The 22,117-nt window shown below is 36.3% G+C and overlaps 1 protein-coding gene across 1 annotated transcript in view; it reads left to right on the plus strand.

Annotated features, from left to right (window-relative positions):
* Positions 1-19,653, plus strand: part of MGAT4D (MGAT4 family member D) — a 34,219-nt gene extending 14,566 nt beyond the window's left edge. Inside the window, exons 4-14 of the mRNA XM_063310725.1 lie at positions 498-544; positions 2,172-2,285; positions 3,443-3,518; positions 10,616-10,730; positions 12,091-12,221; positions 13,579-13,686; positions 14,854-15,047; positions 15,495-15,573; positions 16,098-16,176; positions 18,797-18,909; positions 19,413-19,653. Of these exons, the coding sequence (XP_063166795.1) occupies positions 498-544; positions 2,172-2,285; positions 3,443-3,518; positions 10,616-10,730; positions 12,091-12,221; positions 13,579-13,686; positions 14,854-15,047; positions 15,495-15,573; positions 16,098-16,176; positions 18,797-18,909; positions 19,413-19,430 (1,074 nt within the window). The 3' untranslated portion in view covers positions 19,431-19,653. The remainder of the gene's footprint in view (positions 1-497; positions 545-2,171; positions 2,286-3,442; positions 3,519-10,615; positions 10,731-12,090; positions 12,222-13,578; positions 13,687-14,853; positions 15,048-15,494; positions 15,574-16,097; positions 16,177-18,796; positions 18,910-19,412) is intronic.
* The last annotated feature ends 2,464 nt before the right edge of the window (positions 19,654-22,117 follow it).

The following is a 22,117-nucleotide window of genomic DNA, read 5'->3' on the forward strand; positions in this document are numbered from 1 at the left end:
TTTTTCATCTGCTCCTGAAACTAGGTGATTCAGGGGGCTTTTTCTTGGAATGGTGAAGAAAGGATTCTCCTCCTCCATTTGCTATTTATTGTTGCAAGTGGGACATACCTTAGCCCACATTTATATCCTTCAAGAACACTTAGTCTCTCCTGTTTTCCATTCCAGTGCTCTTTACTACTTGGTTGAATTTTCTCACCTAAATAAGGTAAAACAGTTGTGATTAACTCATGTTTTCTAACCTTATTTCTTTACAAAGAACAAATTAGAATAACATGGCTCACTATTTGTTAAGTACCACAGAGCAGAACTTTTATATAAAAATATTTGTGTATGAGAGAAATCCATAGGATTGAACCCAAATTTATAATGCAAATGAAAGTGAAGCAGCTGCAGATTAATTCTATTACATATGTTCTTGGTGAAAAAAGAGGACTGTGAAAAATAAATCTTGTTTCAGAAAATAAAAACACATTTGAAATTTTCTTTAATTTTTCTAGGTGAACTCAACATATGTTAATGACATTTCAGAAAGCATTAAAAGAAGGTAAGTCTTTAAAAATCTGTAATATGCAGTAAGTTTGAAATCATGTTATTAGTGTATTTTAAAAATCCACTAACAGTAAATATTGTGCAATTAGATATTAACTAATTAATCAGATATTAACATCTAAAATTTCTGAAATTTTAGGTCTAACTGCTACTTCCACTAAAATAATTACAGATGCTAGACCAAGCATCCATACATATAGTGTATATGTACATATTATAAATAATTCAATTATTTTAAGGCAGGAGGAGAGACCTAATTCATTCATAGAATCATAGAAATGTAGGGACCCAAGAGGTCATCAAGTCCAGTCCCCTGCACACTGCAGGATTAATTACGCCATCCCTGACAGATGACTATCCAGCCGCTGTTTGAAAACCTCCAGTGAAGGGGAAGAAACCACTCCTTGAGGTAACCTGTTCCACTTATTGACAGCTCTTACTGTCAGTGGATATACAACTGACAGGCCCAGAGAATGACTTAAAAAAGGATGTTTCACTGGATCTATAAAAGAAACTGGCTGAGGTTTTAAAATTTAAAAGGGAAATACAAAATACAAACCAAGAACCTGACCTGGATACTTTTTTCCCATTGGATTTACAAAAAAGGCTTGTTAAAGCCTTGAAGTACTCTGTGCGATGAAACAAAGAAGAAAACAAGAGAAATCAAGTCCTACAATGATATTTAAATGAACTAAAGATTAAGACTGTTAGAAGTAAAAGGAAGGAATATAACATTGGTTTATTTGATCAAGGTTAAAACAAGATACGTTGTTAATTCTGGCTACTCTTTATGGACTTTCTGCTGACACCAGGACTGAAAAGATGATGTTTTATGGATTTGTTTATAGATAAGAGATGGGATATGGGATGAGGAGATAAATGTTTGTAATTTTAGAGAGGGTGAAGAGTTACTAAATTTGTTTATACTTGTGATGAAGATTGGAAGTCACTTTTTAATATATTTATTTTCTCTTTATTATATTCTTACTTTCTCTTTCTTCTCTCTTTATTTTTCTTGCACTTTTTACTCCTTTTCTCTATTCTTTTTTCTTTAAGTTTAATTTGTATTAGATTTTACTATTATAATCAAAATTATATATAAAAAGAAAAAAACAAAGTGAGTTAAGGCAACCATTGTAGACATGTAGCTTTAATTCATTTTCTTCCCCACACATTATTTATCAGTGCACACTCCTTTCATTTACTTGTGCATGTGCTCAACAGCATCCATTGCGAAAACTGAGAAGTTCATATATCTGAATGTCCATCCAGTTATGTAGATTTGACATTCATTAGACATAGATATTGTAGTGTAATATGGGCACCATGCTCTGTTGAAGACCACCAATTGAGGTACTTCTAATTATCCTGATTGAGCATATTTTGGATATATTGTGATTTTGTAAGTGTGGGAAAAGCAGCTTATTTCTAGCCTAGTATATGGTGCATGATATGGTTTTCTATCTATGTTCACAATGTACAACTGTGGGAAAAATAAAAGGATTGAAATATATATATATGTACTGATCATAAACACATATGACTAACTCTTCAATCCTATGGGAAATCAATAGTTTGTTATAGAGATTCACTGGAAGAAAACACTGTTCTTCTTTCTTCAGATTTCCAAATGAAGTTCTTTCTGGAGCTCTGGAAGTTATTTCTCCCCATGAATCCTTTTACCCTGACTTCTCCAATCTTAAGGAAACATTTGAGGATTCAAAGGATAGAGTGAGGTATGAAAGAGGGTGTGATATGACCCTTGGATTGCATTTTCCTACGTATTTTTAAGTTAGGGTTATTTTATTTCTTAAAATGTCATGTCCACTTTTGAATATGCTCATAATATAGCAACATTTTAATGCAACGTAATAGTGAAACATGAGTTTATTATCCCTGATTAACAAATGCAACAGCCACCAAGAGAAGGCAAATATTTCATAGCAACTTCTAACAGGCTATAGAACTTAGAGTCTACCTAAATAAGAAGGGCTCGCAAAACAGAAGGACATTAATGAAAAGAAACCTATTACAAGCAGTTTTAGAATTAACATCAATTTTGAAAATTCATATATGTATAATTTAAAAAATTAATCCTGGTTCTTGCCCTGCTTCAGCTGGTGGACCACATATGACCTTTTTGCAGCAGGATGCTCTGGATAGGCAACTCATATCCTATGAAATCCTACCCACTATATATGTTAGTGCCCAGATTCAAATCTTGGGCATGTTCCTCTTGTGTTTTTAAGTCAGGACCTATATAGCTGATCATTTCCAGGTTTGAAGGTTTCTGCTATATGTTCTTGTTTACAGTACAGATATTTCTCTGGCATGAGAATCAGAGATTCCCACTTCACCTCTTCACTTCTTCCATCTATTTTCTAGACCACAGACAATACAGAATGTTGGTTTATTTGTTATCATAGAATGAGGGCCCCCCAATAATTTTTATGTAGAGATCTCACTCCATATGTATAAACCATGTATCACAGAAGTTTAATGGAGAAATTAAAGTGTAGGAAATATGATAGAAGAATCCCATAGGATAATATGAGGATCAATAATAACAGAATGGAGCCATCTTCTGAAATGTCCAAGCCAGGCAGGAACAGAACCAATGTACCATAGTGCCTATAATTTCCAATGGAGAAAATACTATTCATGATAGTACTAAAAGCTGCTGAAGTCCAGAAGAATCAATAGGGTTATTTTCTACATTAGCCCTCTTCTAATCAGAAATCATCAAGGCAATTTCCATTATGAACTCTAGCTAGAAAAACAAATTGAATGGGTTTCTACAAAAATTTATTTGACTTTACCTATACTGTACATTAAAGAAAATAAAATGTAAGAGTAAATTTGTGTTTAAACATTTCATGAACCTTTTGTTTAGGTGGAGAACAAAACAGAATTTGGATTATAGTTTCTTAATGATGTATGCCCAACAAAAAGGAACATTTTATTTACAGGTATGTTTATATGGCTGCATATATAGCTACTCTGGTTAAATTGTGCAGGATTACGTGCCTGGATTCTATACCCTTTAGGTCTCAGTTAGTGCTAGCTTTATTATTAAACAACTTGGAAGTACTGTTATTAAATTTGCAAAATTCATCATTCACATGAGTGTTTAGTAAAGGAATTGTATGTATAGGAGTCTCATTTTACTGAGTATGCTGGACAGAGATGTAGATAGTTGGCCGCTTGGCTTGATTAGATTCGTCACTGCCTACTCAGTGGAATATGTTCTTGGTGGTGTAGCTATTTGATAAACTACATAGCTTAGATCAGCCTAATTTAGCCTTTGGTCATGTGGTCTCATTGTTTTAGGAGTCTAAAGCATTTGGAGGGCCCCAAATTGGGAAAAGTTGTTTTAGGCATCAGGATCTAGCCTTCTCAGGTATTCTTGGGCAACAGTGAAGATCTACTGCTCGTGACAATCCTTGGCCACTGGGTAGCTTGGTCTAGCCATCATTTAAAATTTCTACAATGGATCATCAATTTGAGTATTTATGAGAAATATTATTTGGAGCTAGATCCAGCCACCCAGGGTTCCACTGAACACTGCTGCTGTTGAGTAGTAGTAGGACTTACCTCTGATCTGGAGCTTGGCCTATCTGGACTTGGGTTTTCGTTTACAAGTCTATCAGTATTTGTAATGGGAATTATTTACTATGGGATTATCTGCCCTACCCCATTGCTCCATTGCCAATATGGGCCAGCAATCATTTTTGGAGGGCAGGGACAGATGATATTACCCAATACGGTATTTGTCCTCCGCAGATGCAACCTGCGGGACTTTTTTACTGCTCCATTTTTAAAGTAGTGATTTGCTTTTTTCAGCTTTAGAGCTGTTATCTGGTTTGCTGCATTTTCTTTTCTTTTAGGCTAACACCTGCACTTTGATTGGCTATTTCACAGAGGTAGGACTGCCCCCTCACCACATTTTCTCTGCTTTTCCTGAATAATACCTATTGCAGACTCTGTTACAGCAGATCTTCCTTACTAGCACAATGGTTAGAATCCTTGCCTTCCATGCAGAAAAACCCCAATTTGAAACGTGGCAGGATTTTTTTAATTACTGTTTTTGTTTCCTTGAGCTACCTACTTTTCTGCATTTTTAAAAAGAAATCCCAGGGCACTATTTCATCATTTTTAATTTCATCATTTTACATTTTAAAAAAGCAGAAAAATAGGTAGCTCAGGGGGAAAAAAACAATAATTTGAATAACATTTCTGCCAAGTTTCAAACAAGAGATTTCTGCATGGAAGGCAAGTATATAACCATTATGCTAGTAAGCAAGATCAGCTATAACATAATCTTCAGCAGATGTTATTCAGGAGAAGAGGGGAGAATGTAAGAAAACAATTATTTTAAAGCTGGTTGTTGTGCCTGCATATGTGTATTTTGATATTTTAAATATATAACTTTCATTTATCTTTGTGCATATATATTTATATAAATGGATATGAATGTGTATGGATTTGCATGGATGTATGAACCCGCCCACAGGAAGGAAAACAATTGGCAATTTCTTAGTTGGGAGGGGCCACAGCAGGGGAATTGTCCAGTAGGAGGACAGGGTAGCCTGGATTGAATACCTTTCAATTTACTGTCAAACCATCTCAAGTCCAAACATTTCTTAAAGCTAGTTTAGAGTCAAGCCAACATTATACATATGCCCTACATGAAAAAACCACTGTCATTTATTATGTAGTTTTTGTTCCTTTGAGGGGGGTCTAGCTACTTCTACTCAAGGTTCATATATTGTCCTAAATTATAATGTGGTTCATTTGCTTTCAGGTTAGCATTTTGTATAAACTCAGCTAATTGTGGATTACACAATAATTTTAGTTGACCAAATCACACAGTGTATACAGGTAGTCCTCATTAATGACCGTTCATTTAGCGACCATCTGGAGTTACAATAGCACTGAAAAAAGTGACTTACGCCCATTCCTCACATGACTGTCATAGTGTCCCTGTGATCGTGTGATCGGAATTCAGGCGCTTGGCAATCGTTGCACATTTAGGATGGTTGCAGTGTCCCATAGTCATGTGATCGCCATTTTCGACCTTCCCAGCTGGCTTCCAATAAGCAAAATCAATCAGGAACCATGTGATTTGCTTAATGACCATGTGGTTCACTTAATTACCACAGTGATTCACTTAAATACCACCACAAAAGTGGTCATAAAATCAGGTCCTGATTTGCTTAATGACTGCATTGCTTAGTGACCTACATTCTGGTCCCAATTGTGGTCATTAAATGAGAACTACCTATAAATCCAGCCTATGTGATCATGTCACACACACTGTTCTAATAACTTGTAAAATTTAGAAAACAAATGGTAGGGTACATGATGTTATTCTATTACTTTTTCTGTTATATACAATCTTTTTCAAATACAGGTTCATCTACACAGTTTTTCTAGGGTAGTGATTAGGGCACTGGACTGTGATCAAGGAAAACCCAGATGCAAATCTATCATGAGCCACAGAAACTCACTGAGTGGCTTTGGTGTAGTCAGTTTCTGTCAGCCCAGTCTACCTCATTGAGCTGCTGTTGTCAGGATAAAATGAAGGGCAACCTCATGTAATCACCATGAGTTCTTGGAAGAAAAGTGGGATATAAATCTAACACAAAAAATAATGACATTTGTATAATAAAATCACACAAATGGCACAATCTACACTGCATTCTTGTCATTCTGTCACACCACATTGTTTTGGTTTCACTATGGTTTGCTGTGGACATATTTGAATGCATTACATGTAGTCCTCATTTAACAACAGTAATTAGGACCAGAATTTCTGTCACTAAGTGATGTGGCCGTAAAGCACAACATGTGACTGCTCTGCTCAGTGATGGCAGTTCCAGCACTTCTGGTTGCAGTTGTTAAGCAAATCCCATGATGTTTTTAAATGCAATGTCATATGTTGTCATTTGCAACCTCCTGCTGGCTTTCCCATTGACTTTGCTTGTTGGAAACTGGCAGTGCAGGTCGCAAATGGCGATCAGGTGACTGCAGGATGCTGCAATATCATAATTGCAAGTCGGTCAACAAATGCCCAGATCATGATCATGTGACCTCAGGGATGCTGTGACTGCTATAAGTAGAAGGACCAGTCATAAATACCACTCGTTCAGCACCATTGTAAGTTCAAACAGTTGCTGAACAAGTGGTCATTAAGCAAGGACCACCTGTATTAAAAAGTATGAGAAATAAGTTTCCATTAAATGCTTTGTTTGATTTCCATATTCATGCAAATCCCCAAAGCTGCAGTTATCATCGAGGGCAAGAACCATTCCTTGCTGCTTCTTAAAACTTGTGGTACTTGCTTTCATGTGGGCCTTAATAGTTAGCAGTGGCCCCCTAACCATGGTAACTGCCACTTCAGAGGTCCTTGAAAATAGGCCCCAAGAAAAGCAAAAAAAGTGATCCAAAAATCAAAACATTTTAGTAATAAAGAATGCTGTGCTCTATAAAACAAAGATAAGGAAGGTATAAATCACATTAAATAAAGCTAGTAAGTGAAAACAGTTAGGAAAAAAAGGGAATGGGCTACCATCTAGACAAAATATATTAAGTTCTGAAAAAACAGTAAATTCACTTTTATTCAAAAATACAGTAGAAGTCAGGCAAACATGACCAGACTGGACTGGGAAAAAGAGAGGTGGGTTCTGTAAGAAGAAATATTCATGTATATGGTTTGATCACTGTTTTTCCTTTACATGGGAAGAGAGATTAAAGGGCACTTAGTTCTCATGCTATATATTCTTTAAATCTGGGATATGTGTGTTGGTGAGAATCCTCTTCTTATGGATAGCAGGCAAGAAGGGGGGATGGAAACGGTTGCTTCTTCCTTTCCTTCTAGTTGTGCTAGGAGGTAATTTAAGAAAATTAACCCTCTTATCTGCTTCTTCCCTTTTTCCCCATGGAAACTATAATTTGTTCTTTTTCTTTTTTGGCAATCTAGTAATAGCATTATTAATCAATAAAAGATTGAGGGAGGTTTAGAGAAAATTGTGTCAATATTTTCAATTCATGCAGTCATTCATGTTTTCTTGAGTCCATAGGGGCCTTTGAGAGACTTTTAACTCTGCCAAGGAATAGATAATGAAGGTATGGGAGCCATAAGTGCAAGCAGTCAAATCCCTCACCACCCAGGGTGGAATGTAATTATTCTCTGTCTCCATTTAGGCCTCCCTCATCTGAGATAATTATGCATTTTCAAAGCTGAAAGCATTTTTGAGGAGCTCTGATCTAGTAGTTCCTAGAAAGTGCTTCTTATTGACACTCAGGGGAGATGAAATGAAAACATTAAAAACTTTATCAGCTTTTAGTATCTTGATTCAGAGCCTGAGCCAAAAGTCAGGAACATTTACTGGGAGTCGTATTCCATTTCAGGAGCTGACTTGACACTGTTTCACAAGATAGGTTTATATTTGTGCAGTTAACACTCAATTAAAAGAAATGTTCAAGTATTACAAAGGAACAAATACTATTTTGTCTTCCAAGGAGTAGCCATGTTATTATTTGCAGCAAAAACAACAAAGGATATTATGGCACCCACCTTAAAGACTAACCAATTCATTGGACTGTGATTCACAAAAGCTTAAGTGATAAAAATAATTTGTTTAGGTTTTAATATGCAGCAGAACTCTTTGTTTTTAATTCTACGGCAATTCAAATGTAGTTGCGCTGATCAGGTTGTTAAAAGCAACAAAAGCATTGGCCTGCCAGCATTCAATGCAACTTGTAATAGAAAAGAGTGAAAGGGGGGAGATTTGTTAAATAAACAGGACACTTTTTATTTTTGCAAAGTAGAATAATATTGGCAACAAGCTTGTGTTACACCTAATGTGAGATTTGGCTGCAGCATAAGGCCTAGATCCAAATATCGAGCATACGGTACCAGCCTTCCTAATGGTTGCATAACCTTTTCTAAGCCAGATGGTCAAGTTCTGGTCATGAACCTATCTGCTATGCCAAGGCAGGGGACAGCAGCTTTTTGGCTCTGGAGCTGAGCACCAAACACATAGAAGTAGCCTCGGATGGGCATAGTCTATTAAATGGTCTGTCTGCCAGCTCCAGGCATCCCTTCACCATTCATCACTGCCAGGGGGTAGTTACCTTAGATTCATTTTTTCCTCCATTCTCCCTCACACATCACATTTCTGCTGCTGCCTTTGCCCCATGCTTGCTGCTGCTATTCAGAACAAAATGAAAGCACTGGTAGCCCTGTATTTGGATGGATGGATGGATGGATGGATGTAAAGCAGTTTAACGTGCTTACTTTTTAATCAGTACAGTACAGTTTAATAAGGGAATGAACTGTCTAATTCTATATAATTTCACAAGTTCTACTGTGCTTTTACAAAAATATGCTTTGCCTTTCCTCATCACTGACTCAGAGCTTATCTGCAGTGCCCAGTTGCCTCCTTGCCAGAACAGGCAACCAGTTGTTTCTGGAAAGCAGAAATGGATGACTCACCCTCTGTTAATCCCCCAAAGTGCCTCTGGGCACAATTTTCTGCTCCACTTCTGAAGTACAGCTGAGATAGAAGGATTTCACTCCTAGCTCCCAAATAGTCCTGGGAGCTAAAGGTTAAACTTTACCTACAGTGACTAAAAAAAAATTAAAATGCACTGCTGAATTTACTTTTTTAAAAAAGCACAAGGAGAAATAATAAAGTCAGGGGCAGAAAAATAATTAAAAAGAAAAAGTTTCTGCTGCGTTTTGAACCAGTAACCTTATATTTAGAGGGTAAACACTTCAACTAAAACACTTTAATTTAAAGACCCTGATGTTGGGAAAGCCTGAAGGCAGAAGGAGAAGGGGACGGCAGAGGATGAGATGGTTAGATAGCATCACTGATGCAAGGAACATAAATTTGAGTAAACTCTGGGAGACAGTGGAGGACAGGAAGGCCTGGCATGCTATGGTCCATGGGGTCACGAAGAGTTGGACACCACTTAATGACTGAACAACAACAACAACAAACACTTTAACTACTGTGCTATTACAGTATTCATGATAAAGGAAATTTTAAAAGACAGCAACAGCATGGTAAGGGAAGTTTTCAAAGCTTTTCTTGCATATATGTACACTTGGACGTTCTGATTTTGTATATATGTAAAGTCAGTTTTATATATTGTTTTTATACACACATGCAGTATGTATGCTCTTAAACTCATAAAAGTATACATGTCCAGAAAGATCTGCCAACAAGGCAGGTGACTGGCAGTTGTTTTCCTGGAGCAGAAAGGTGGGAAGGCACAGCAGTTGGGGAATTTTCCAGTGGGAGTATATGGCAGCCTGTAGTCTGGACTGAATAACTTGCAAACTGATGCCAAAAGCATCTCAGTCGGGAGAGGGTTTTCTTAAAAGCCCTGTCAAGCCAGTGTGATCACCAAGCAGGAATAGCTTAAATGGCAAGTGCTGATATGGTCTCAGTGTAAGAATATCCTGTTTTCTTGTTAATGGAAATGCTATATTGCCAATAAAAATAACATTTGTGCAAGTTTTAATATACATGCCTGAGGCTCTGCCAATCTGTGGTGGATCCTCTCTGTTGATAATGTTTCCACTTACGCTGTTTGCCAGGCAATCATTCCAGAGGATTATGATTGCACTCCTAGTTATGTTTGGTCCTAACCAGGTCATGTCCATATTTCTATCTTGTCATGGGCAATTAATTTCATTTACTGGAATTTATTTAAATGCTATGTTCATACACACACCAGTGTTTTATCATTATTCCTAGTATTTTATCAGGGTATTGGTTGAATCTAGACGTAATTATGATTATAGTGGTTCCCCAGAAATCAGCTTTATTGATGATGTACATTTGGAATCTATCTCCCAATATACAGTAATGTCCCTTCTATCTATAGATTTCTAGTGATACGTTGATGACACATGGGACTGGTTGATTTTTATATTAGTGTCTTAGTCTAATCCTTTTCTTGCTGGAGGTTTAATTTTTTCTGGAAGGAAAAAATCCATAAAGAGTCTCAGGATCTATGTTTTTGCTAGTAAAAATAATCTCTTTTTCAGCTAGAAGATGATATTGTGGCCAACCCTCACTATTTAGATATAATAAATGACTTTATTGAACAAAAGATATCACAGGAATGGATTGTTCTTGAGTTTTCTCAGCTTGGGTTTATTGGTAAGTACAGCAACACTGTCAAGAGTCTGCAAAGATCAGTCTAAGTAAGAATACAAGTGGATGATGATACATTTTCTACATTTCAGCAGCAAAATTATATTATTAAATATTTTATTGTGGCCATTTTCCACAATATTGTTCCAACTTTGGAGTTTCTGTACTTGAATTGCTCTTGCAGTATATATTATGTATGTATTCAGAAGTAAGTCTCATAGAATTCAGTAAGGCTTATTCATAATCAAAAAGGTATACGACTTTCATCTAAAATTCCATGTGCTTCAAAAAAAAACTTTTTACACGGATTATGAAATTTCCAGAAGATCATGAAAGAAAATAATTGGTGGAGTTATATAAGGAATTTCCTAGATCTCATCCAAGCACTGTAAGCATTATAAAAAAAATAATTTAGGATTTATCCTTATTGGCAATAGGTGATATTTACTAGTTATAGTTGATAAAATAAATATAAGGTAGGCTGAATGTTTTATCTGCCTTTTTTTTAACCATTCTTGTTAAAAAAAGTGCTTTTGAATTTTATAAGTTAGGAGAAGATTTAAAGTTCATTTAAAACTTCATGGGCTGGTTATGACATTCATGCATTTACCTAAGTGCCCAGCAGCTCAGGCGTGAGTATCTTGTCTTTCCCTGGTGAATAATCTCTCCAGCCTTCTATAGCCTCTCATATTTCAACTAAATCCTAAGCGAGGACATTAGGTTACTGCTTTCACTTTTTTTTCCCCAGTTTAGGAAGCAAAGATAGCCAGAAAGGCTACAGAACAATGGAGAAAGATGTAATTAAAAATAACATCATCATAATATGCCATCTCACAATAATAAAATAATCTAAACAATCTAAAAGCATCTTGAAAATGAGGTAAAAAAAATCAAAGCCTCTTTGCTGGGAACTGGGAGACAGAAACCAAGAGCAGCTGCTGTTCCTATTTCAGTATTCTAGCAGATAAAAAATAGGTGAAAAATCCTTTCAAACACAAGGAAATGAGGTCAGAATCAGTACAAAGGAGAGGCCTTAAGTACATGAAATAGTTCATTGCATTAATATTTCAATGCTTACCCAAGTCACTAGAGTCAGTACTATTTTCCTTACTTTAGATAAAATGTATTTTCTATAGACAATAGATTGAGAACAGATTTAGCCATACTCCAATTAGTAAGCTACTGAAATCAATAGAATGTGGATTATGTATGACTGATGTAAGTGTAATTAATGGGTCTAAGTGTAACTAAAACTTGATCCAATTTATTAGCAGTAGATGGACCCAGAAAATAAAGTTAATAACTTGCTGTGTTATAAATAAAATTATGATTCTTGTCTCCCTTTTTTCAAAAATTGCATTTTCAGGAAAATTATTCCGATGCAAAGACTTAACACTGATAGTAGAATTTTTTTTAATGTTCTACAAAGATAAACCCATTGACTGGCTACTAGACCACTTAATTTGGGTTAAAGTTTGTAATCCAGAGAAAAATAAAGTAAGTACTGTACTTACTAACCATAGGTGCATGCATGCATACACAGACACACATACAAAAAACAACAAAAGAGAGATTTTAAGGAAAAGTGTTGATTATACCATTTTGCATCAAAACTGATTTGTAAGTAAACCAGTTTCCTAAAATGTTAGTGTCAGCAATTAGGTCATCATATAATTAAAAATGCATGCTTCAATCTACCGGAAATATAAACGTATCCTGTGCTATGATCAAAAGTAGGCTGCATTCCAAGCTATTTAATAAATTCCATTTAATCTATTGGGTATTTGCAATTCTGTACCTTCATGTTACTATTGATTAATTTGTATTGCTTTTGATTATTGTTAGCTTGGATTCTTTAGAAAAAGAATGGATATAAATATTTTAATTTAAAAATTGGTATAATCTGAATTTTTACCCAAATATTTGCATTCAATACTCCATTTAGATTCAAATACTTTCCTGTTGCTTTTCAAAATTGGGATTGATAAACATATTGTGTACTAAAAGTTGGGATACAGTTTATATGTATAAAACATAGGACAGTTCTAATCTCTGATGGAATTTCATTTTCACTTAATTGAGCAGCATTAACCAGGAAAAATGTGTTTTGGTTTTCCAGCAAAATTATTTAAAGTCAAGCATAAACCTTCAATATATTTCTCACACCTTTATCCCACCTCTCCTTGGCTAATGCTTCTTTGCAACTATTGCATGTTTGTATTGCTAGTACAGTAGACTTGTTATGCACTTCATCCAAAGTTTAAGCATTGTGACGTTTTTTCAGCACTTGCTTCATTAGCCTCTCCTTCCCTCAGTTCCTCATCTCTTCTCAATTTTTCATTCTTCTTTTTTTTGTTTATCCATCCATTACTCACTTTGAATGCCATGACATGGTTTTACTGTGCCCCTCCATCTTAAACACCACAATTGCATGATGCAGATGGCAAATCACTGCTGATCTGATGCAAACTTCTGTCATCTGTGGGTCCTTGCCATCCTTTTTAAGCCAGAATTTGAATACTGCTCCACTAGCAAACAGTCCTTCTGAAAATCACTGTCAGCTTGTTTTAAAATTAAGCTGCAGATTTGCCACTCTGGCCTCACCAAGGTTTTAATCCCTGCCAGATATTTTTATTTTCTCTCACAGAGGCTGAAAATCTTCAAGCCCACTTTAGCATTAGGAATACTTGTGATTATTCTCTGGTATTACACCAACAGACTCTGCTTATTAGTGTCACCACTAATAAGTTTGCTGGTTTGTTCATCCGAAACTGAAAAAAGAGTAATAAATGTTCAAACTGAAATTCAGTTAAGACTGTTTGGTATTTATGGCACAAAACGCTCTCCTTTCCAGAAACACTGTGAAAGCCAGAAGTCTTATTTACGCATCCGTTATAAACCATCACTCTTTCAACATGTGGGATTTCATTCTTCTTTACCTGGAAAAACACAGAACTTGATAGTAAGATGTCTTTTTTGTCTGTTTGCTTCTATCTTTATATCTGTGTTCTTCATGAAAATAATGGAAATATTTCTTTTAGTTAAGCTTTCACAGAAAAATAAAATTAAGCATGGCTCCAGTCAACATGCTTTTAAGTTGGCCTTTTAAAATTGTAATGGTTGGTAGGAAGGACTTGAACTGTTCAAGAATTAGGATTTTGTCTTTTCAAATTAAGCAGTCTGATTAATTTGGGGCCTACCAAACAAATGGCCATAAACACCACTAGACGACACTAGATCCATTTCTATCTAGCTTGCTTTTATTTCTCATGATTCCTTTCTCTTTACTAATCTACATACTGTAGAAAAGTTATACTGGATCAGACCAAAGGCCTAGTGACTCCAGCATTTTGTTCTCACAGTGTCAACTAGATATCTTTGGTGAACCCAGAAGCATGATACAAATGCAATAACACTCTTCCATTTGCATTCCCTTCAGTGTGAATTCACAATACGCTGAATACAGTTATAGTTTGTTGTTTGTATTGCTTATTTGTTTGAACTGGTTTTAACTACATAAACGAACCATTTTTCCTCTGACATGCAGAGTCATATACACAAAAAGAAAGAGAAAGTTGGAGATGAGGTAAGAAGTAGCCCCTGGAAAGAAAAAGACCAGGAACAAATGGGGCATCTACATTTTTCAGCAGAAGTGTTTGCAGTCATTTGTGCCTCCTGCACATTTCTTTGTTTCCAGCAGCTTCTTCTGTCCTCCTCAGTAGGGCAACCTGTGATTTGATAAATTGATAATTATTTGGGAGACTATAACTACCCAGTAAATATGGTCCTGTTACAGGCATCTGTAAGGTGAGGGTGGAATGGTAACACGTGGATTGTGACGTTGCAACACAAATCCCATTATTTACTTAGTCTGATGTCAGGACATGAGTTTAAAGGTTGTGGTTCGGGTTGTGACATCACAACACATGTTTGATAATTCTTTCCATTATCCTGCTTAATAATGGATACCTATTGGTATTTTTGTATCAGTTTTGAATCTTCCCCACATTAGCTTCAGCAGGTGATTCCCAATTCTCTATATATTCCAAGATTATAGTTGGTACATCATTTTGGCAAAAACTTTGTAAAATAGCATTTTTACATGTGAATATACATCTTTATTTTACAGGATAAAGATTTTGTCAAACCATCATTATTTAAACAACATGTTAACCCTCCTGCAAAAATGAAAACAAGCCTAAAAGTATTCCAGAAATTTACTCTAGAAAAGGCTTACAGTGGAACAGAAATATTTTGGGCTTTTGCTCCTAAAGCTGGAGATTATATCTCATTCAGTTTTGAGGAGCCATTGAAAATTGTAAGGTAATTATCACATGATGCAAAATTGTCTATAATGTAATGACTTTTCCTGATCAAAATTGGTCAACTAACTTACTTTAATTTTTCTCAAAATGAAAAAAGCGGTCCAATAAGTCATTTGAATGGGGAAAATGGCCAGTGAGATAACAAGCAGCCCAATCTTGTTATCCTAACCCTTCTGATCTGAAACTATTTTTAATTAGAACCACATATGTAGGGAATGTTATGTGCCTTTGCTGGGTAATGCCTAATTGTAGTCCCAATCTTCGTTAATGCTTTATCCCTAAATATGCCTATGGAACAATACACCAAGACTTCCTGTAACTGTCTATAATTCACTTATTTTTTGTTTGTTTGCTAACTGCTAAGATGAAAATGTCTCACAATAAAAGCCTGCAATTTAATATTAATGATATATTTCCTCATGTATATATGCAATTTGTTCTGCAGCTACTTGTTTAGAAGTGGAAATTCTGAGCATCTTGGAGACATACTGTTTAATGCTACTGTAGAGGTTTTACCCAATAGTGTAAGTATCTGTGCCCACATGAATATGAAGCTTTTCTATAACAGTAGGGAGAGAACTTTATCTCTGATTAATATTTCTAGCCAGTATCCCTAACCTATTAGGTTGTTATCCTCCAAATAGGATATAGCTTCTTCAGAGTTCTGATAAAAGGTAACTATTCGCCTTTTCTATTTTCTTCAGTTCATTGTAGCAGTCGTATATCATTAGAGACATGATCCAAATAATTATGGTGTTCCTTTCATTACTACTCCCTGCCCCCTACTTTGCTTATACTTAAACAGTAGCCTGGCAGCATTCCTCGTTTAGAATAGCCTGTTGGAAATAATGCCCAGTCATAGCAAAAATTTGTTCCTGGAGGGATTTGGGTTTTTAAAAAAAAGCACCAATAAGCATCCACCCTCACTGACCAGTCAAGGGAATTTTCACTGAGCTCTAGCTGTTTTGCATAACAGAAATGTAATCCAAAAGACTTTGTTTTCCTTTCCAAAGACTGGTTGGAATTTTATTCTTTTTGTTTGTTCCAGGATATTGACTTACAGTCTGTAAGAAACAATTCAAACAACATGAATATCATAAAAACTTGGGATGGATATTTTCAGATAGGTAAACAATATATCTAAAATGAATCTAGTTTGATTGTTATTTTTCTAAATGTTGATGTAGTGAACAAGGGAGGGGGCAGGAGGCAGGTTGCATCCAAAAGTTATTTTCCACTGAATAAGTTATCATTTTATTCCTCGTAGAATTTGAAAAAAATGAAATGAAAACGAAAGGTAATCTGAAACATGTGCAAATAAAAACAAGATAGTTGCCATAGAATTTACCTATTAAAATATTGTGTGAATTCTTACGAAAGGATTTCTAGAACAGTGTTAACATTTCTTCCTTCCAGTTTGGGTTTCTGTATCCATCAGTGGAGGGATCATAATAAAACAACTGCCTTACATGCAGACGATCCCAGGTTCTGTCCCTGGCAATAAAATAGGTCATCTGGGGAGAAAAACAAAAAGAAAATGAAGTACTGGAAAGCTGTTGCCAGTCAGAATAGATGATCATAGGCATGATAGACTAGTCTGACTTAGTAGGAGGCATCTTTATGTGTTCCTCTCCATTGTTAGCATTTCATCTTTGTAAATAAAGGGCTATATCGTTTGTCATTTCCCCTAATTCTCACCTTTTTTTTTGGCAATGCTAATGCTTAGCCTAAATATTTTTGTTGGCAGTTTTCATGATAATAGCCTTTCCTGCTGATGCATATCAACTCATTTGGATGTTGCTTTGTTGCCTCATCTGTTTAAAATGGTATCTTTTTAAGCTATCTAGCTTCAGCTGTCATTTTTGAACAAAAAGTGCCATAAATAGCTATATTTTGAAGACGATTTTAAGTCTTTCTGTTGATTGTTTTTCTTCATCCAAGTTTGGTACTGTTTTGTGGTTTCTAATATGCTTTGGGGAATGATACTATATGGTCTCTCTTTATTTTCTGTTTATTTTATTTTATTTGGCTAACAGGAAGTTCTGATTGCTGTATGTATTATTTATGCAATATAAACTGATCTGCTACCAGCTTCCCTGTATTATTCATTGTTTGTTTGTTTAGCAAATATATATAGCTGCCCATCTCACAGAATGTGACTCTGGGCAGCATACAACCAACAACAATTAAAACAATATAACAACCATTAAAACAATTAAACATAAATAAAAAAATAAAAAACCAAGATTGCAGGAGGATAACAATAATCTAAACACAATACAGCCACCTCACAGGCTCCCAATGGGATCCCCAAGGTATTGGAAAAAACACATTTTAAGGGCTTTCCGGAAGGCTAACAGGGATGAAACTAATCTCACCTCAAGGGGAATGATGTTCTGGAGAGCAGGAGCCACAACCAAAAAGGCACATCTTCTGGGTCCCATCGTGGAACTCTTTAGCAGATGGAATCCACAACATATCTCTCCTGCTGGACCTGATGGGACCAGGTAGATGTAATTGGAAAGAGCTGGATCCTCAGATAACCTGGTCCCATGCCATGTAGGGATTTAAAGGTAAAAACCAGCACTTTGACTTGTACCTGGAAACAGACCAGCAGCCAGTGCAGCTCACAGAACAAAGGTGGAACATGCGCCATCCTAGGGGCACACATAACTGCATGCAGCCACGCTCTGCACCAGTTGAACCTTCTGGATGCTCTTCAAGGGCAGCCCCATGTAGAGCGTATATTTCAAGTTTAACTTACATTCAAATATATATTGCCTGTGTAGTGTTATAAATTAACATTATAAATGAAACATAAAATACAAATTAGAATTAACTCCAGATGTGGTATGTTTACGTTTTCAGTTTTATTGGAGGAGATAAGTACTCAGAAAGTAAAGTTGCATTTTATATTTACTTATCATTGAATTCAGTTGGACTTACTTTGGACTAGACCTGCCCAGAATTATATTACCTGTTTAAGAAAGGTTAAATAAGTTTACAGGTGGGTCCCAAAGCTATGTTTTAGATAGTGAGGTGGTATAAGAATAAAACATGAGCAGATAACAGTTGACTTTTAGCAATAGCCATTTTGGATAAAAAACCTTCCATTTTGCATATTAGATGGTAATATTCAGTAGTTATTTCTGATTTCTTTGATTCAATAATGCTAGCACATATTTCATCTGAATCAGAGATTTGATGTTAATTAACAGCATTTCCCCTTCTTAGCTTAGTTGGTTCTAGAGTATGCTTATATCTTCAGAAGTGACTATTATCTATTGGGTGTTCTCCTAGGTGATAGGCAGCATTGCAGAAGTGTGTGGCCTTATTGCAAGCTGCTCAGTTTCTGTAGTAAAGATGTCTTCCATGGGTAGAGAAAGAAAATACAGCATTTTATATTAGTGTCTATTACACACATTCACTACTGCATTGCTAGAGACGTGCACCAAACTTCCATTTGGTATTAATGTGTCATTTTAATTGTATCCACATTTTTTACATATTTTCCAAGGCATATAAATTTCTGGAGTTTCAATTTCTGTGACATAATTCCTTGTTATTTCCTTTTTAATCTCGGTTTGCAATTCTTTTTGCTGAAAATGAACGTCAGTTATCTCCACAAATATTGCTATTCTGATTTAAAGTACACAATATTTGGTTCTTTATGGCAAGATACTTAATGATTAAGCTAAAAAATTAATTTCAGCATACACCAGAAATAATGTTTTCACTTATTTATAGATAACTTTAAAGATGGAGTAGCAGAGGGTGCCATTGGCCCATTTTTAGGAAACATACGAGCTTTTCGTTTGTCTATCCATTCTAGCTCTCCCAATTGGATACTACTGAGTGAGGTAGGTATAGATCGTCATGAGATCATCAAGATAATTAACCTGCCATCACCTTCAGTATAGTTGCAATGATTTTAAAGATTTTTTTGTTTTCATACATTTAGGAATATGTTTTTTTAATTAATTTTGGGGAATTGGATCCTTTTCAGACTTTTCCTGTTCCTCCCATTCAAAGTTCTTTTGAACTTCTACTTGGAGAGAGGTTGTAAACTGTTCTCCATTTATTTAATTCTGACAATAAATTAGGACTTTCAAAACTCTAGCAATTAATCATTTTTAAATGTTTTTTTCTGTATCTGTATTCTGTAGATGTATCCTCAGTCAGAATTTTTCATACAATTATTGCATGGAATTTTACATTTTTAAATGGGTATTATTTAAAATATCACCAAAATACCTTGCTGTAATATTTGGAGGAAAAGGTGTAAAGATTTTGAGAGTGTGTGAAGTGTAAGTGTACTTGGTACTTGCAATGTTGAAAAATAGCCTGTCTTTTTTTAATACAGATATTTATACAGACATGAAATAAAAGAATTACAGAAATTTCTCTGAGAATTTGAAACTCCTAAAAGCAGTATGGAAACAAGGCCATCTGGTGGTAGCAAGAAAATTATCAACAATAGAATGGTGTTTTCTTCTTAATACTGCACTGTGTGGTCGAATAGGAGAGAGGTTAATTATACATTATGCATAGAACATATTGACTCCTATTAAATTTTCAATAATTGAAATTTATTGTCAATGTTTTTTATTAAAATGTTTTAATAGTGTGAATGAAGATGGCTATGTTTGTTGTTTATTCGTTCAGTTGCTTCCAACTCTTCGTGACTTCATGGACCAGCCCACGCCAGAGCTTCCTGTCAGTCATCAACACCCCCAACTCCCCCAGGGACGAGTCCGTCACCTCTAGAATATCATCTGACCATCTTGCCCTTGGTCGGCCCCTCTTCCTTTTGCCTTCCACTCTCTCTAGCATCAGCATCTTCTCCAGAGTGTCCTGTGTTCTCATTATGTGGCCAAAGTATTTCAGTTTTGCCTTTAAGATCATTCCCTCAAGTGAGCAGTCTGGCTTAATTTCCTGGAGTATGGACTGGTTTGATCTTCTTGCAGTCCAAGGCACTCTCAGAATTTTCCTCCAACACCACAGTTCCAAAGCATCTATCTTCCTTCTCTCAGCCTGCCTTAAGGTCCACCTCTCGCAGCCATACGTTACTACTGGGAATACCATTGCTTTAACTATGCGGACCTTTGCTGTCAGTGTGTTGTCTCTGCTCTTAACTATTTTATCGAGATTTGTCATTGCTCTTCTCCCAAGGATTAAGTGTCTTCTGATTTCCTGACTGCAGTCAGCATCTGCAGTAATCTTCCCACCTAGAAATACCAAGTCTTTCACTGCTTCTACATTTTCTCCCTCTATTTGCCAGTTATCAATCAAGCTGGTTGCCATAATCTTGGTTTTTTTGAGGTTTAGCTGCAGGCCAGCTTTTGCACTTCCTTCTTTCACCATCATAAGGCTCCTCAGTTCCTCTTCGCTTTCAGCCATCAAAGTGGTATCATCTCCATATCTGAGAGTGTTAATGTTTCTTCCAGCAATTTTAACTCCAGCCTTGGATTCCTCAAGCCCAGCATGTCGCATGATGTGTTCTGCGTACAAGTTGAATAGGTAGGGTGAGAGTATACAGCCCTGCCGTACTCCTTTCCCAGTCTTAAACCAGTCCGTTGTTCCGTGGTCTGTTCTTACTGTTGCTTCTTGGTTGTTATACAGATTCTTCAGGAGGCAGACAAGATGACTTGGTATCCCCATACCGCTAAGAACTTGCCACAATTTGTTATGGTCCACACAGTCAAAGGCTTTAGAATAGTCAATAAAACAGAAATAGATGTTTTTCTGAAACTCCCTGGCTTTTTCCATTATCCAGCGGATATTGGCAATTTGGTCCCTAGTTCCTCTGCCTTTTCTAAACCCAGCTTGTTCATCTGGCAATTCTCACTCCATGAATTGCTGAAGTCTACCTTGCAGGATCTTGAGCATTACCTTACTGGCATGTGAAATGAGTGCCACTGTTCGATAGTTTGAACATTCTTTAGTGTTTCCCTTTTTTGGTATGGGGATATAAGTTGATTTTTTCCAGTCTGACAGCCATTCTTGTGTTTTCCAAATTTGCTGGCATATAGCATGCATTACCTTGACAGCGTCATCTTGCAAGATTTTGAACAGTTCAGCTGGGATGCCGACGTCTCCTGCTGCCTTGTTATTAGCAATGCTTCTTAAGGCCCATTCAACCTCACTCTTCAGGATGTCTGGCTCTAGCTCACTGACCACACCATCAAAGCTATCCCCGATATTGTTATCCTTCCTATACAGGTCTTCCGTATATTCTTGCCACCTTTTCTTGATCTCTTTCTTCTTCTGTTAGGTCCTTGCCATCTTTGTTTTTGATCATACCCATTTTTGCCTGAAATTTACCTCCGATGTTTCTAATTTTCTGGAAGAGGTCTCTTGTCCTTCCTATTCTATTGTCTTCTTCCACTTCCGTGCATTGCTTGTTTAAAAATAATTCCTTATCTCTTCTGGCTAACCTCTGGAATTTTGCATTTAATTGGGCATATCTCCCCCTATCACTGTTGCCTTTTGCTTTCCTTCTTTCTTGGGCTACTTCTAGTGTCTCAGCAGACAGCCATTTTGCCTTCTTGGTTTTCTCTTTCTTTGGGATGTATTTTGTTGCCGCCTCCTGAACAATGTTGCGAACTTCTGTCCATAGTTCTTCCAGGACCCTATCTACTAAGTCCAGTCCCTTAAATCTATTCTTCACCTCCACTACATATTCCTTAGGAATATTAGTGAGCTCATATCTAGCTGATCTGTGGGTCTTCCCTAATCTCTTTAGTCTGATCCTAAATTGTGCAAGAAGAAGTTCGTGATCTGAACTACAGTCAGCTCCAGGTCTTGTTTTTACCAACTGTATAGATGTCCACCACCTTTGGCTGCAATGAACGTAGTCAATCTGATTTTGGTGTTGTCCATCTGGTGAAGTCCATGTATAAAGCTGTCTCTTAGGTTGTTGGAAGAGAGTGTTTGTTATGCAGAGTGAGTTGTCTTGGCAAAATTCTATCAGCCTATGTCCTGCTTCGTTTTGTTCTCCCAGGCCATGTTTACCTGTAATTCCAGGTGTCATTTGACTGCCCACCTTAGCATTCCAGTCTCCTGTGA

This window comes from Candoia aspera, chromosome 8 (assembly GCF_035149785.1).
Source record: "Candoia aspera isolate rCanAsp1 chromosome 8, rCanAsp1.hap2, whole genome shotgun sequence".
NCBI classification, from domain to species: Eukaryota; Metazoa; Chordata; class Lepidosauria; order Squamata; family Boidae; genus Candoia; species Candoia aspera.